General features: G+C 33.0%; 1 protein-coding gene across 2 annotated transcripts; it reads right to left on the minus strand.

Annotated features, from left to right (window-relative positions):
* Positions 1-3,974: 3,974 nt before the first annotated feature.
* Positions 3,975-12,750, minus strand: LOC114736681 (uncharacterized). Of its 2 annotated transcripts, XM_028924547.1 has the most exons (14): positions 12,068-12,749; positions 10,576-10,662; positions 10,239-10,342; positions 9,866-9,916; positions 8,836-9,007; positions 8,410-8,730; positions 7,946-8,149; positions 7,330-7,833; positions 7,000-7,209; positions 6,032-6,220; positions 5,770-5,942; positions 5,242-5,394; positions 5,067-5,148; positions 3,975-4,995 (listed from the first exon to the last, which is right to left on the minus strand). In XM_028924547.1, exons 1-14 carry the CDS (start codon positions 12,554-12,556, stop codon positions 4,606-4,608), a joined length of 3,129 nt encoding a protein of 1,042 aa, XP_028780380.1. In that variant the 5' UTR covers positions 12,557-12,749; the 3' UTR covers positions 3,975-4,605. The 2 variants fall into 2 exon arrangements, with proteins under 2 accessions (XP_028780380.1, XP_028780381.1); XM_028924548.1 differs by lacking the exons at positions 3,975-4,995; positions 5,067-5,148; positions 5,242-5,394 and adding an exon at positions 5,406-5,548 and having other exon boundaries at positions 12,068-12,750.
* Positions 12,751-18,612: the final 5,862 nt, after the last annotated feature.

The following is an 18,612-nucleotide window of genomic DNA, read 5'->3' on the forward strand; positions in this document are numbered from 1 at the left end:
TCAATCTATAAGCTGCTCATTAGACAATATAATATTATGTCCCTTGAACTTTTGACTTTCGGGTAATTAAGATTCTGGTTCATGCATGAAACTAAGTGACTTTTTTTTATATAGATAAAATTTACCATATTCATGTATAAATCATCTGTACTTTTGACCCAAAAAAAAGTGTATAAATCATCTGTAAATTCATACAGTGAACAACAATTTTAGCATCACATCACATCTATGGGTTCTAATAAATTTCTTTTGAATGGAATTTTCTCATAACATTCAAACAATTTTTTTACCACAACAAGTCAAGTTACACCAAGAGATCAATAATTCCGTCCTTTTCATTTAAAATTTTTTCCTTCTTTTTATTCGTCATAGATATCCAATCTTGTGTGTACTATAATAATAGTAAACAAGCTCTTAGTCTTCATAAGAAAACAAAGATCAGATGCCTCTGAAAATAATAATAATAATAACAACACTTTGTTCATGGGCATGTGTTATGTTGAGACGTTGCATGCATGAGAGTATATGGCCAAAATGCAAATCAATGATGGACAAAAGAGGAGATATCTAATACTTTAATTAATTTTAGTGCAAATAATTGATCTATGGGAACATACAAATCAGCACCAAAACAAACTAAGCTCATTGTTATTTTAATTCTAAGAAACCTACTCCTCCATGTGCAAGTTGTTGAGGGGGAAAAAAAAAATTAAGTTGTATACATATGAATAAAGATATAGAGAGTGGGTAGATTTTAGTTGGAATCACCCATTACGTACATTTATGGTATTGAAACCTCTTTATCAATGCTTAGTGTTCTAGTTGCAACCGTGCACTTTATTAGAAGTGAAAAATAATAATATGCATTATTTGGATCTAGACTTTAATTTGATTTTTATTTAATATTCATAAAAATGAATGCATATACTGCATTTAATTAGAGAGATATAGGGAGGGAAAATTATTAAAGATAAAATTGGTGTAAATATGAAATAATATGGATACTGAGAACTCAATAGAAATAGGGATTATTATTGTAGAAGTAATTAATAACCCTTTTCTACCATGTTTTCATCTGTTTCCTATATATATAAATATATATATATATATAATCAAGTACTCTTGTGTCATTTTCTGAATGCATTAAATCAGTGTGAATATATATATATATATATAGGAGATCTAATTAGAGTGGTTGACCTACAAACGTATGCCCACCTATATTACTGAATTTAGGGAAACTAAGATTAGTGTTAGCCATCTAGTTAGGTAGATCTACACCAATTATGATGTACTTTTTAAAAATTTTTTTATGGCATTATCAAAGAAATTAAAAGAATAACCATAACATCACTACTTCTCCAACTAGTATAGACACAGTTGTTCTATATCAGTTGTTCCTAGTGATTTTCCATCCACTTTGGAAATGATCTTCTGCACTAGTTATTGTCATTGATGTCCATCGTTGTTTGTTGGTTGTAAAAGCAAAAAAAAAAAAAAAAAGGCACATATAATTTAATTGAGAGTTACATCTACTTACAAGTGCATGCTATATAATGTAAAATGTAAAATTTATAATAAATTTATATTATTCATAGGGCATGAAAAATGGGATTTACTTTTTATTTATTTATTTTAACAATTAATGTTCTACCTAGTTGGTTTAAAAACATTGAATACAACAGGTTGAAATTGTTAATATGATCTTTAATTGATGTGGTAAATCAGTGCGGATAATAACTTCGTGGGTGGTGGGTTTGGTAGACTAATGGCTACAATTATATAGTTTTTTTTTTTTGGTGAAGACAATTATATAGTTTGATAGGTCAAATTTCAATAACAATTACTCTTTTAGTCCTTAATATATGACCTAATTGTTAAGTTAATTTTGATTCTAAATAGAAGACTTATTTCTCATATTTATTAATTTTTCCTAAATTACCCTTATGAATACTCCATCAACCATAATCAAGTAAGTGAGGGAGGAAGGATATTAAGAAAGATAATTATAGTATTTTATGAAAAACATTTCACATTTTTTATAATTAACTAACTTATCTAATTTTCTTAATCTAATCAAATTAATTAAATAGGTCTTATATTAAGGATCACAGGAGTACTATCTACATAATTTATGGCAAGAGCAGATTTTGGAGGAATCTAAAATTCTTTTCTAGAACCTAATTAACAAAAGAACTAAAGGGCTATCCTAATTGAAAAGAGAATCATCAGTTTACATTTTACAATTTTTTTTTTCATATGCAGTCATATTTGAGTATTGTTAGGTCAAATTGGATGTAGTCCTCCCAAAAATGTTTTCTACATTTACGTGAACGTAAAATTTCATGTTTCAATAGTTAAAGCCTTTCACCAATAGGGATTGGATCTAATAGAAAGGGCAAGTTCTCACAACATGGTGAACCAAGGTTCGAGTCTTTGCTAGGAGAGGTGCTCACATTTAGTATCCAATTGTACCTCGAAGAGGATTACCTTCAATAGAAAGAAACCTATACTTTAACCAAAAAAAAAAAAGTTAAAAGCCTTCCACTAAGACCAACAACTGTTGGCGGTTTATATTCGACGATTCTAATTAACTAGCACTTTGGGCATGAAATTTTAAATACTATGAGTATATACTATATATATAAAGTATTTTTTTCTAACTCAACGATCGATAACTATTATCTTGCACTTGTGTTTACTGAATATATTACTTTCTCGGAATATTACTATAATTCTGTACATATAACTTACTTTCATTAAAGAGAGAATGGTTAATTATTTAGCCACTACGGAGAAATAAGAAAGATGTCCCAGAGAGAAGACTTCGATTTTTCTTTATTCAAAGAAAATGGGGAAACAAGGAAGATAGTAATATTGAGATTCAATTCAGCTTATATAACTCTGCTTTTTCCACATGCCATAGACTTGGAATCTTCCTTTTGAACAGTTCACAGATATATTCCAACGGTGTTGTCCTTCATATCATTCTGATCTGATTTATGCCTCTCTGAACTGTCGGAACAAACCCTTTTTATTTATTTATTTTGTTTATTTAGGGAAACAACAAACCCTTTTGTCTCTGAATTAAGCCTGCCAATGTGAGCTTTTTGTAAACTATTCCCATATTTCGTATCCCATGCAGCTGTGATATTCTGACGATCTATGTTGATTGTATGGAACTTGCACGTTTTGTCCCTACCCTTTACGCTGGAGGATCCAGCTTCTTTATCAAAGGCATTGAATTATTTTATATGCCGTGTTTTGATTAAAGAGAATGGAATGAAGGTAATAATTAGATTTACATGCAAAGTAAACATTTACTTCTCTGCTTTGAATGTTTTTTTCCAGGCACCTTGGCGGTGCCGGTGAGAAGAAAAAATTAGACAGTACGGCGTCTCCGAAGAAAAAAACCAAAAAGAACATTCCATAAGGCCATCAAATGAGATTTTTTTTATTAATAATCCATCTAGAGAATTGGTTATTGATAAAGCACACTAGCATTGTACGGTTCACGTAGTCAACCTCCTTATTCTCCGCCAAAAACATGTATAGGAGTTAGAGCTCCGCCAAAAATTTCAAATATCAGGAGATCTCCTTGTTTGGTAGTAAGTACTCCTCTGATCCTTAATATAGGACCCAATTGGTGAGTTGATTTTGGTCTTAAATAGAAGACCCATTTATCATATTTATCAATTTTCTCTAAATTACCCCTATAGATACTCCTTCAACCATAATCAAGTAGAAGAGGAAAATGAGGTATTAAAAAAGATGATTATGGTATTTTAGGAAAAACGTGTCACATTTTTTATAATTAACTAATTTATCTAACTTCCTTAATCTAATCAAATTAGTTAAATGGGTGTTATTAAGGACCGGAGGAGTACTATATATGAAACTGAGCATAAATTATAATTGGGAGTAAAGTAACAAACTGTCCACAAGAAAATCCAGCCATTATTCTAGACAAAATCGCCACTAATAATGATGAATAATATACAGAAATGAAAGAATACAACTTTATGCTAAATTTCAATGTCCCTTAACTGGATAAAGAATTTCTATAAGACTTTGGGCAGTCTTATACCTATCTTGTGTGCAGTAGCTACAAAATGACCAATGTAAAAAAGGCCATGAAACTATTCAATAGCAGCAGCTAACTGAGAAAGTCCTTTGCTCTGTCTATCTCGCCCTTTTCTCATACTCCCTTCATAAAGTTATATCTATTCAGTCAAAGAAAGAAAGAAATGGAATCCTGTTTCTGCCAATATGGTTAGAATCAAAACTTCTCCAAGTCAAGCAAAACTGGGTTCAGTTGATCTGTCAGGTCAAAAAAGAGTTTAGCTCTTGGGACTAAAACTGTATTTTGATCCTTCACAAATGGATTTATTTTCAAGCGAGTCCCTAATTGATTTTTATCCTTCCTCTGATCCCTCGTGTATCAAAATCCATTAAATCTATTAACTTTTTTGTTAGTGAATTGCCAACTTTGCTATTGAATCATAAAAAAAGGTCATTTGACCAGATTTATTAGCAAGTTTAGCAATTCACTAACGGATAGAGGATTTTTAGTATTTGATATGTGAAGTCCAGGTATAGCCTTTCCTATCGTCCAAGTGATTTCTGCTTGTAACCATGTTTCATTCTTTCAATCAGTTTCTCTTTCAGTTTTCTCTTCTTATCCATTTTCAGCCTGTACCTTTCTTCCCTCTCCCTTTCATAGACCCCTTGCCAGTGCACTTCTCCTGTTAACGGCCACAACCAAATATCCCTTGGATGGTCACCATCATCAGCTGCCTCAGCTAAATCTTCATCCATGCTTTTCAATGTAGTGAAGTTGAAGTATTTAGCCCACATATAAGGCCTGCGCTGTTTGACCGGGTGCTGCTCTACCATGGTACCAGTGTTGGGATCTATGTATACCATCTTCCGTGCACTATGATAGGCCCATATGTTGATGAGAAGTTCCAAAACTCGACAGTAGCAGTGCTTCCGCTGTGTAGGAAACACAAACATGAGAATGAAAACAAATAATGAATCCTCAAGAGCAAAAGCTAACAACTTACTTCAATCTCTGAAGACCCTAATGAGCACATATTAGAATCGGTGGAGTTTGTATGCAGAGCATCAATGGAATCGACAAACATCCTGCATTGACTAATCACATTAGTTTAATTCAGAGAAAGGTGCATTCCTTCAACTAACCTACTGTTGTAAAAACTAAATTGATCTGTTAATCACCGTGAGAACATTATGAACTCCAGGAAAGACGGAGTTGGCATCACCCAGCTGTGTAAGGCTGACCAATAATGACCATCTTCTGGCATAGGAGGAAGCGCCTCCGCCTGTAGTGGCAATGCGTACATCTGGCGGAAGCCATCTTGAAAAGCAGTTCTGAATGTATTTTTGAAGCATAAATGTTAGAAATGTTTGAAGAAGTTACTCCAAGATCTAAAGTTTAAGAATATATATTGGAAGTACATAGCTGAGGTCTTCTGGGTTGGTGATCACAATAGGGTCACTTCATGTCCAGAATCTCGTTATCATGCTACAATCATTATGATAAAACTAGTCTCATTTTTTAAGCATAGGCTCTGCAGTGTCATAATTCCTAAACACAAGTGTTATATGCAGATACTGAGACTAAAACTGGATAACTCTAGGATATAACGTATAGGAGCAAGTGGGGTGATCATTCAAAATATTTAGTAGCTAAAACAGTGCAATGAGCACGATGTATGTATAACAGTACAGCCATATTTTACATACCTGCAGTTGCCTCCATTTAAGATGTCACACATCGACCAAAAGGTAGGTGCATTACTGCTTCCTATGAGACCCCGACCAATGTCCAAGTGTGCCCAAAAATATATGACATCTCCTTTTGAATTATTTACTAATGCCTCTGTCAAAGCCCTTTCAGCTTCCGCTGACAATGCTACCTGCTTTGCAAAAGATGTACTAAGCAATGATTGCAAAAGCAACTGTAGAGTAAAAATGGTGCAATGAGTTAAACGAAAATAAGGAATACCTTGCTACCAGCAGCACGCCATGACTGAAACCCAATCCAAGGCCTCCTGTGAATGCTATCTACCTTATTTGCAATTGCAAACATGCCCCCCATTTCACAGAGGATGTCGCGAAGGTAAGTGTCATTCAAAATAGGCAGACGATTAGTTGCATCCACATCATCTGACCATTGTCTTAGTGCCCTTCTAGACTGCCATAACAAGCACATCATTATTGATCACAGAATATGTCAAAGAATTTACAGGAGTACTTATATCATCCACATAGTTATACAAGAGTAACAAAACGAAAATTCAGTCATCTAGAAACAAGGAAGCCATCACCTTGTAACTAGTGCAAAACTTTCATGCCTTGACTGAGTTGGCCCAGGTTCCCCTCCCCTACCCTTTATTTCACCGCCACCGGATTAAAATTTTGATAGTTCTATTTAACATTTTACGAAACTAAATATTATTATAATTTTAGATAAAAAAATAAATAAATAAATTTAAACTGTTAAAATCTGATATGAACAGTTTGCAATTCTAGTGAAAGAAAATTGGAAAAAAAAATTATTTTCAATTTTCTTTCATTACAATTGTGAACTGTTCAGATCAAATTTTAGTAGCTCAAATTTATTGAAGTATTTTTTTAAGTAAAATAACAATAATATTTATTTTCATAAAATGGTAAATCTGGACCATTGGAATTGTGAACCAATGGTGATGAAGAGAAAAGGAGGGTAGACGAGGGGTCCTCTTCCCTCCGAGTTATTGAGGCAAAGAAATAAAATAAGAGCACCCAAAGTTTGGTTTACATGTCTTAGACATGGTATTCAAGAGGGCAGAATAATTACATGGGTCAAAGAAAAGATATTTTGTGAACAACCCTGAGGTCATTTATAAAGTGAAAAATAAGGCTCTAACAGAGCATGGAAGAGATTAAAATTTTCACATGGTAAAAATTTTAAATGTGGACTATAATACTCACAAGACTTAACCCACGGTACAGAGAACCATGGTGCAAGAACGGCCATGCTCCAGACCCACTGTATATCTCATAAATGCACACTGGTTGTCCCATTCTCTCCAGCTCCCCTTCATCCCTTTCATTTGCTTCAAATTTCAATTTCTCAGATTTTCTAGCATTACGATAGATCACATCCCATATGCCCCCATGTCTTTCCATCCTCTCTTCAAGCTACAAAAGGAACAAATGATATTCTTGATCCCTCAGTCTCCAATGAAATACACAGACAATGGAAAAAAAGCAGGCAGAAAGGAAGTCCAAAGTAAAACCTGAAGTTGCAAGACGACATACCTCTTCCATTTCAAGCATCTCAACCTCTTCTGATCTTTCGATTTCTTGTAGAATATCCCAATCTAATTTGGTTGGGATATCATGAAATGGAACTTCAGTTTCATGCTCAGGGACGTTCGTTGCATTACTTACACCAGCCAAGTCCTGCTCAAGGGTATAGACAATGCTAACTTTTCCAGCGGACTCATCATCAGCCCCTTGCATATGAGCACCAAGATCAATTTCATTCTCAAACAAATTCCACTCCCACAACCCCTGTTCAAGCTGAGAAACAGGTTTAGGTAACAAAGTATCAGATGGAAAACTGAGTACATTCTCCAGAAGCCTTGCATATCCAGTTATGCATTCCAAAGCTAGCACATTTTTAGCTAGCTGTCTTCCAGATGAAGCAATGGCTTGAGCAAATTTTGAGAGTCTTCCATTGGAAAGCAAAAGTGAAAAGGCACTCATCAAAGAATCTGGACTGTGTTTAGAGAAAAATATCCCATGGACACCATCAACTATCTGTGAGTTGATAGAAGCTCTTTATGAGTTAAAAGAAAGAAGCAAACATGATCACAGAAATCAACAAAAAGGGGGGGGGGAAAGGAAGAAGGAAGAACTTGACCGAACTCACATATTTTCTCAAGACTGGAAAATCAGGTGCAATGACAGGGACTCCAAAAGTCATTGCTCTAATTAGTAATGGAGGAAAACCCTGTATATTTTGAGCAGAACCATAAAGAACAATATCAGCCATGAGTAACACGCTGTTAACATCACCATTCAGGCCATAATGCCTTAAAGAATCATCAGGAAGTCCCAAGCTTGAAGCAACTTTCTGCACCAAATGCTAAAGGGTTTAGTAAACAATTTCCAGGACAATATGTCTAAAGTCAAACTTATGACACTAAAGGCGACTTATAATTAAGATTACACATTTTCAGTCATGCAATCAAGAAAGCCCATATTCAACGTTTCTAGTTTCAAAATGATACTGGCAAAATATTAGTTCGAAAGGTAAGAGCATGCTCCGTCATGAATTTAGTGGTTCCAACTTAAAACTCCCTAATATGATGCACAACTTGGAAGAAATTCTACCTGTAACGCATCAGCATAACCATCAGTGGAATTGCCACATAAGAAAATAAACTTATATGATTCAGATGAATCCTTTCTTCTTGCATATTTTAACAGCAGAGGTCCTACAGCATGCATTGCCACGGCATAGTCCCAAGACAAACCGTCATAGAAGATAGAACTCCCAACAATGACAACCAATATATCATCTCTATGAAACCCGCTAAGATCTCTTAATTGATCCTTGGAATGGATCCTACTATAGCTTTCTGCAGCCCACACATCCACTGGAGATCCCGGAATCACAAAAAAGTTTCCAGTGTCAAGTACACTGTATAACATCTGACAACAGAAGAAATAAATTCTAAGAACCGACTTAGAAACAATCAGGACAAGTCTAATAATGTGAATGCTCGTGTAATTGTGTGTATTAAAGGGCAACATTACAGGGAAAGTGAAATCTGGGAACACAACGACTCTGGCTCTTCCAAAAGCACTTCTCCAATGAGAAACAAGATGCTCCCAGCCCATTTGCTCATAAAGCTTGAGGCGACTTGAAAGATTATCCTGTTGAATAATCCATATAACTGGTACTGAACAGAAAGGCGCCTGCATAAGGCTGCAAAAACATAAAACTCACTAAACACAGCACATGAATGCATCACAACATGTGTGACACGAGAGACAGAAGGCTCACAGCTACAGATCCAGATTACCAAACTCTGCCTAGTGATATTGGAACCATATAAATTCTAGGGACACTTAATTATTTCTCATATTGAAAATATGAGGGGTAGAATAGCAATAAAAGCGTCTGTACCCTAACCACCATATAAAACATCCACCATGCCAACCCATTTCCACGTATTAAATTCCCAGAACGTCTGTGCTGGGAATTATAAACACCAAAAGACCAACAAGCAAGCAAACGTAAGAGTACAGGAATTCCAGCCATCAAGTTTAGATGATAATTTCTTTTAAACAACGTCAGGGCCTCCATGAGAGGTCAACCATATATCAAGATGTAGTTGAGGATGAATGCATCTAGAATTTTCTCAAGAAAATTTTTAAATGGAAGGGTTGGCATAAAACAAATAAAAAAATAAAATAGAAAAAATCAAAAGCTTATGTTTTTAACAAAAGGCGGCTAATATTTATTCATTTCCCCTCCCTTATATTTAGTTTTGAAGTAAGTTTGACCTCAAAACATTAAATCTCGTTCACGATATGCTAAGTAAACCTAATTAGGAATCACATCCACGGGAACAACCTCTCCCAAGGTCATCTCATGCACATGGTAGAATTTTCAAATTCCTGCTGAAATTATGAGATGGACACTTAAAATACAATAAAAAGGTTGCAACACTATTTCAACTCCTACAGATCTAAATCAATAACCACATGATTTCTCTACACAAGCCAAGAGATCTAATATTTTAACAACAATCATCAGGTGTTAGATAGGCTGAAAACCCACCTTGAAATGGCTTTCTTTGATTCTAGAGAGTCAACAATGACACCTTCAAAACTGTGAGGAACAGAAAAAATTAATCATCTATGTCAACTTACAACAAACAATAATTTCATAAAAATTATGCTGGTACAAAAGGTGCATGTGTATAAACAGGTAACCCTGAACTGAACCCTAACATCCAAAGGGGGAAGTAGACTGACATAAAAGTAGACTTAAGAAGAAAGACCATCAACACAAAAAGGCTTTCCACTCCCTCCACAATGTCTTCGAGATAAATAATCTTAAAATGAATATGAGCAAAGCACTAAAATGAGGTCATAAAGATAAACCCTAAAAATAAAAGGCAAAAAGTAAATAACATAAAATTCACACCTACATTGACCAATTGATCTGGCCTTGGTCCTCTGGACTTAAAAATGAGAGACGACCATCTATTTTCTCCCATATTGAGTGTGCATCTCCATTCCCTACTGCAAATACCTGTAAACCCACATGAAAACGAAATGCATAGACTACTCAAAATATTTGCTTAGTAACAATTCAAGGGTAGAAAAATGAACAAGCTAGCCAATCCATTTCAGGAGTAACTCACTCTGACAAGGATTTGTATATCATTGTTTGCTAACTGGGATATCATGTCTATGTTTTGAATAAAGCACCATCGGCTTCAATGAAAAACTTAATATATCATAAAGAAAATAACAGTGACTCACCTTAAAAACATAACCCAGTTTCTGCAGATTTTGAACTATAGTAACTAACATCAATGACTGGGGATCTTTCTTCATGTGACTTAAAATCTGACAAAGATGAAACAAGCACTGATAAATATGCAAGGTGCAAGAAATTCAACAAATATGTGCAAAATCAAGATTTTATTTTTATGCACAAAGAAACTTTCATTACATAGAAAGAAAGATACACCAGAGAGAATAAGACATTACCCCAGAGAATGATAATAAAACAAGGCTGGAAAATGAAGAACCTACCACAAGCAGTCTTATAAGACTGTATGAGATAGTTATAATACGTATAACAAACTAGAAACCATTTCTTTTTATGCTTTGACAATCCAAAATAGAACCAATATTTAAATATTGTCCTAACCCATAATGTACAATGGGTTTCTCATCTGCAGTAAAAGATGTATGGTTTCTTCTTTTCTGTCTTTTTTTCTTTTTAGTTAAATAACTAGTAGGGAAGAATAAAGCTTTACATTCAGAACACAGTATCAGACAAAACCGAGCACACCAAAGGTTTTGGTCTACTGTCCTAACCCACGTAGTATCCAACAGGACTCTGGCACAGCCATATTTCCCATAAAATCACATAACAGAACATAGGGTCCAATGAAATCTCTAAAAGATAATAACTATAAAATTACATAAGCATTAAAAAAATTGCACACAACTAATTCTTTGGACCTGCATGATTAAACCCCAACTTATCTTGAGTTAAAATTAGATGGAAGCTTCTATTCATTAAGCTCAGCAGCTATAAAATGAAATTTTTTGGGTTCTTTAGTAAGTCAAGTAAAGACTAAGGGAGAACTTTTATCACATAACTAGATAAACTCTGTTAAACTGGCCAACCCTGTTATATAAAGTGATTTCAAAATATTCATCAGTGTCCAAAAAAGAATAATCTTTTCTTCATTTTCCGCAAAATCTGAACAATACTCAAGATGATATCAAGTCTAACTTCGAACATGCAGCCAATAGACTTGCAAATGATGCCAGTTCCATTTCAAGGAAAGAAGACATCTTTGTTTGCTTTCCATACTTCACTGTGACAAATAACTAAATTCGACTTGGACAGTAATCCTTCAAAGTTTCTCTTTCTGATTAATTTACACGCGATCATTCTATATGTTTTGACTTTTAATTCAGTTCAATTATTCGTTATTGGCCTTCCCATGGACGAATGGAAAGTTAGCATTTTAACTAATTGTATTTAATAATGTACCTATATTCACATGTTTCTAGCACAAATCCAATTAGGAATATATTTAAGCTATAGATATCTAATTTACACAAGACACCTTCGATTCTGTTTAGCCTCAATAAATGTAGCGACCATTTGCCATTGCCACAGATACTGGGAAAACATTGCCATTGCACTAAGAAAGAATGAGAGGAAAGAAAAGAAAGAACAAACACGTCTGGAATATCAAAAGTGTCCCGGCTAAAGACAAATGAGACTTACAAGAGCTACTCTGGGTGCTCGAACACCAATTCTCGGCAACAAACGCACCCGATCAAGCCCATCTCCCAGCATAAAACTCCCAGGCACAAACTTCAACGTAGTCAAGAACTTCATATTCGGCGGTGAGTGCCTTCCACGTTCGCTGGCCTGTCTCAACACCGACATGATCGAGCTCTGCAACACCATGGACGCCAAAGCAAACAAGAACAAGACGAAGATAATCATAGCGTAGAAACCCGACTTCCCTTTAAAAGGGAATAACCAAAGCAGCCCCTTGCGATTGAAGCGAGTGTTGAGATGGGATCGACTGGTTCGAGGCAATTGGCGATCGGGGCAGGCCCTGGGCCGGTCACGAAAGTGAGTAGGATTCCTCTTGAAGGGGAAGCGATCGCGGATCGAATGGAAGCCAACGTCATTACCAGCACCGCCATTCCCACCAGTATTATCATCGATCTCGGGAAGGAGAGATGAGCTGCGGGAAATAGCCATGTGGGAAGAATTTTTCCCGAGAAAGTGACGGAAAAGTTCAGAAAGAACGGAAATTGAAAGAAGAAAGTGAAGGAGGAATGTGAAGTGGTGTGAGAGTTGGCTATGGCATTGGCCTCGCCTTTGGCCGAGTTTGTCAACGTGAATATGTTACTGAACCACTCCCTCTCTCTCCCCCGCCCTCTCTGCCTCTTCTGATTCTGGTTTTTGTTTTGTGTTTTCCGTATTTTTTTAGGGATTAACTTTTTTATTAAAATACCGGTCAAATATTTGGCACAATCTGCTTCTTTTTTTTTTACCGAAGATTTGGCACAATCTGCTTATACTCCTCCGGTCCTTATTATAAGACCCCATTTGACTTTTTATTTGATCCTAATTATAAGATCCTAATCCATTTTGTCTCTTATATTTATGTATTTTTTTCCAAGATAATCCTTCTAATAATGATAGTTTTAGCCAATATACTTAATTAGCAAGGATATTTTAGGAATGACAACACTTATTTATTATAAATAACGAACTTAACTTACTTCCTTAATCTCCTCAAATAAGTCAATTGGGTCTTATAATTAGGATCGGAGGAGTACTATATTAATTAATGGTTTTCTCCGTTAGAAGCAAATCCACTCACCTATTATTTAAAAATTTAAAATTTGATTCACCAAAAGAAAAATTAAAAACTTGGCATCAACCGGCAAAAAAAAAAGAAGAGAAAGAGAGCATAATACTTAAATTAAGTTTCTTATACTTGCTACGTCAAACTCTTCAACCTACTACTTTGTAGTATTAACATTTACTATTTCTCTTCAGTCATAAATATAAAATTTAGTTTGTAATATAATTTACACTATAAAATGGGTTTTATATGAGACCTGATGAGTAGCATGTGATTATAAACCCTAAAAAATAAGGGTGTTCAATTTGTCCCGTCTCGGTCGTCCCGTCCCGGCTCCGGTGAGTTCGGGACGGGACGAGACGCGGGACGGGGTTGTCCCATCCCGTCCCATCCCGGGGTATTTTTTTTTTAAAATTATTTATTAATAATAATTATTAGATTATTTAATTTACTTATTAATAATAATAATAATTATTATTATTATTATTATTTTTATAGTGATTTTTAGCTCTTAAGTTGTAGTATTATCTCAACAATATCTCCTTTCTCAATAAAATAATTCATAAAGTCATTATATAGTGTTTCTTTTACTGTATTTTTTTTACAGTATTGTTTGTACACTTTTTTTATACTATATAATTGAGCTTTTTATATAATATTTTTTATAATATTTTTATCTTTAGAAGCCCAATAAAAAATAAGCATTATAACATAAAAAAAATTCATATGAAAAATTATAATATATTTTTTTTAAAAAAAGGGGGAACGAGACATCCCGTCCCGTCCCGTCCTGATCAGGACCGGGACGGGACGGGACACGAGACTAAAACCTTGTCCCGTCCCTGTTCACCGGGACGGGCCTGTTCTGGTCCCGTCCCATCCCGTGAACACCCTTACTCAAAAATGGGAAATGGATTATTTTGCTAAATTTTGGTTTTAAAATTAATCCTCCAGTCCTAAATATAAGACTCCTACATAGGAGTCTTATATTTAGGACCGGAGAAATACAACAGTAATAATGAAACGAGCTCATGATTGATCAAATGAAACACATAACTATAGGGCATCTAAATTTTGGTTAAATACTGCATTAAATTTAAATAACCCCATGCCTTGCAATGGGTGGTAAAAAGGAACACTTAAAAACAAAGGAAATTAGAAAATAAGAAATAGTGGGGACAAAAATAGTAAAATATTTCATTCACTTCTTTTTATATTTCATTTTTAAGGGAAAAACTTTTTTTGTATTTATATATGTCACTTTATAATTCCAAGACAATATTAATTGTTATTTTCTAAAACATACCCTTATAATTGTAAGAGAGAGTTTGATGTCCTTAGTATAAGTCATTTTATTAAATTTATTACAATAACGTGGTGTTCTGTAAATTGTTATTTTCTTTTAAAAAAGATATATTATTAGGAATAAAATTGAAAAATTATTATATTTTAAGATAAAAATTAATAAAAATTAATATTTTTCATAAGTATGATAAAATATTTTTTTCCCCACCACATTATAAATTAGTCAAAGCGCGTGTTAATGAGAAAGAGAAACTGTGTGGGGCCTCTTTGATTAATGCAATGAGCTGTGAATGAGTGTGCTTCATTAGCGATAAATCCTAGGTTCTGACATAAACGCGCTCATACCATCCCCAAAATACCCCGGGAAAAAACAAAATTACGAATAATTCTTAAATAAAAGACTATTAGTAAATTGTACTTTATTCAAATTTTACATAAGAATTTACAAGTTAACTTTTTATATTTCCTAAATTTACAAATCATCAACTTCTTGCGTTCGTGGTCTTGAAACTTTACTGTATTTTAACCCCTTTTTTGCCAGTTGCTGTATTTTAACACATTTATGGAATTTATTTATAAAACATACTTAATCTATTTCAAAATAATTATTATTTTGAAGTTGTTGATACAGATTATGACTTAATTTTTACCGAAGCTTAATACTAAAATATTTCTATTTATCATAAGACCTAAAGTAAGTGCTTCTAACTTATTAACAGTAATCACTAAAATAATGTTACTTTTTAGTGAAATTGTCAAAAAAGAATAATTAATACTTTAATGAAAATCTAAATATTTTGAGATGAAAAGAGTATTGTACTACATCCGTTCTAATTATAAGAGCTAGTTGACTGATTTGAGAAAATTAAGAAAATAAGTTAAGTTAGTTATTTATAATAAATAGGTGTTGTATTTCCTAAAATATTCTTACTAATCAAGTGTGCTAGCTAAAATTACAATTATTAGAAGAACTATCTTAGAAAAAATTGCATAAATATAATAGACAAAGTAGATTGGGGTCTTATATTTAAAACCAAAATAAAAACTAAATGAGGTCTTATATTAAGAATCGGAGGTAGTATCCCTTCAAATCTTCAATTTCCAAAATAGTATAAATTTGATAAATAAATATTCCTTGTAAAACAACTTTTCTTGCCAACCTTCAAAAATTATGAATCACTCAACATATTAATTTAATTTTTATTTGAAATGTTTTATTTATATGCTACTTGCTCGACATTATGTATTTGAACATTTCTATTATATTTTTTTTGTCTATGAAAGATTTATTAAGTTAAGGGATTTTTTTTTTGGGAATTAAAACCCTTGATCTCTAATTTACTCATCTTACCCTCATCGCTAAAGTTAACCTCAAACTAGTGAAATATATTTATCACTTAATAAAAAAAAAGCATTAGATTTCTGTATTTTAGCATAATTCAAGAAAAATTTACGCAACAAGAAACACTAATATTATTGGTAAATAAATTAGTTTGCTTGAGAAGACATTTAATAACGTGACTTAGCTAAAAATAATGACGTGACTTAGCTAAACCTTGTAAGTATATTTATTGAGACATATTTATTACATAGATGTTAATGCACCAATTATTCATGGTGGTGTAATATGGCCCAGGGTCCCCAGAAAACTTCTAGTTAATAACCAGCCGCCAGAATTGTTTTAAGAACAGTCGACATTAAACATATTTCTATTCTTATCGTCGTATTTATTTTATAGTAAATTATTATTTGAGTAGTTAATAAATTATAAAAAATCCTCAAAAGAAAAACAAAGATTAGAACACTCTCTTGTGATGTGATGCATTTCAAAAAGGAGACATAGTTGATTTTAAATATTAAAAAATGTTCTGATTTTAGATTTAATTTAATATGATTATGGTGGGTCTCATATATTTACATTGAATTGAAATAAGACATGGACAGTATGAACCTAGGATATTTATTATCAAACTATGATAGGATGAGAGCAATAATCTTAAAATTTCACAGCTCTAAGTGAATGGGGGTTTACATCCTTAAATTTGTAATAAAATATGATTTTTCAATTTAACTCGTCATTTAAATTAATAATACTCTCTAAGAATCTAAAGCATGCAAACGACTTGTTGTAATTAAGGAGAGACAAGAATGGAAAAAAAACTGAACTACCTAATATTTGCCCTATATTTAAGGTCATGTGGGGCTTTAAAAAAGTGTCCTATAATTATCACAGGAGGGGGTGTGCATATCGATATATGATACTGGAGTATATGGTTAATACATTGATATAAGTTGTTAGTACAAGAATGGTTTGGTATAAAATATAAGTGACTTAAAAAATAATTAATGATTACTATCTTTTGATCTTAAACATAAGATTCTATTGACTAATTTAAAAAAATTTAAAAAAATTACTAAATTACTTAATTATATCATAAGAAAATTTGGGAAAAAAATACTAGTTTAGAAATTTATTTGGGAATTGGTCCCTACAAATTTGTGAGAGGCTGAGATCATTTAGTCTAAATAGGTATTATAAGAGAAAAGACCAAAATACCTTTAAGTGGATATAATGGAAGATTAATTGTACTTAAAGAAATTTTCATTTGCACATACAAATAATATGTTGCACTCTATTGAAGTCTGATTGCACCTGGCCTTAGGAAACACAATGGAAAATCAATTCATTTAGAGGGATTTTTATTTGTACATATAGATGGTGTGTTGTATTCTATTGAAGTTTGTTTGCACTTAGTCTTAGGTAAACACAATGGAAGATTAATTGCACTTAAAGAGATTTTCATTTACACATATGAATGATGTGTTGTACTCTATTGAAGTTTGGTTGGATCTAACCTTAGGCGAACACGATGGAAGATCAGTTGTACTTAGAGAGATTTTCATTTGCATATATGGATGATGTGTTGCACTTTATTGAAATTTGATTGCACCTGATTTTAGGTGAATATAATGGAAGATCAATTGTACTTAAAGAGATTTTCATTTACGCATACAGATGATATGTTGCACTCTATTGAAGTTTGGTTGCACCTAACTTTAGGAAACATAATAGAAGATCAATTGCATTTAAAAGGATTTTATTTGCACATATAGATGATATGTTACGCGCTATTGAAGTTTGATTGCACTTAGCTTTAGGAGAATACAATGAAAGATCAATTATACTTAGAGGGATTTTCATTTGCACATACAGATAATATATCACCCCGTTTGAACAACTAATTTGTAGGTCTTTGGATTCGAGTGTCCCCCAGTGGATCTCGCATCTATTATGGTCATCAATATTCATAAAGCTCACAATTTCTACAATAATCTTCTATAGCTGCCATCTTCAAATCATTCGCAGATCTGTGTTTGATATTCACTGTCTTTGGATTTTTTTGATTTATGTTGCTCAGCGGTTTCAATTTCCTATGGTTTAGATTTTACTGTTCGATGGTTTTCATTTCTGATGCTTGTTTCATGGCTTTGAGTGAGGAATGAGTGTGAGTTGTTGGTTTTGGTGCGAGTGGCCGGAAGTTTCAAGGATGAGGAAACTTGGGATTGGAAGCCCTTTTTTCTTCTTAATTTTTTAAGGACATTTTAGTAAATTAATAGTGTAATGATGTATGCATATCAAATAAAAAGTTTGAAGTCCCATGTACCAATTATAGTTTCAATTAGGTTGTTTTCCCCAATTTTCCTATATCATATGTTACGTAATTTCTCTAAAAATATTTATATGTATAGTTAAATTATATCAAATTTATAGGTAAAGCAAATTAGTTTGAAGAAAAATTATACATATAACTACTTTAACATAATTTATTAACTTTTTTAATCTTTTTAAATTAGTCAATTAAATCTTATATTAAAAATCAGAAGTAGAGGTAGTATGTGTCAATTTTGTCCTTATAATTAATGATTAACTCTTTCTCTTTTTTTTCTCCCTGTCATAACTTTATTTAATATCATTTCTTAATTATGATGAATTAATTAAAATATATTTGTAATATAAGACCTTAATCAAGTTTTCTCACAAACCAAAAAACTCAGTAAAGTCAATAAATATGTTTTAAATTGATAAAGTTATTTATTTTGCTCTTATTTAAAAATGCGGTTGGAGAATTTTCTCCTC

Source organism: Neltuma alba, unplaced genomic scaffold, assembly GCF_004799145.2.
Source record: "Neltuma alba isolate B1F8T4 unplaced genomic scaffold, ASM479914v2 tig00013358_pilon, whole genome shotgun sequence".
NCBI lineage: Eukaryota > Viridiplantae > Streptophyta > Magnoliopsida > Fabales > Fabaceae > Neltuma > Neltuma alba.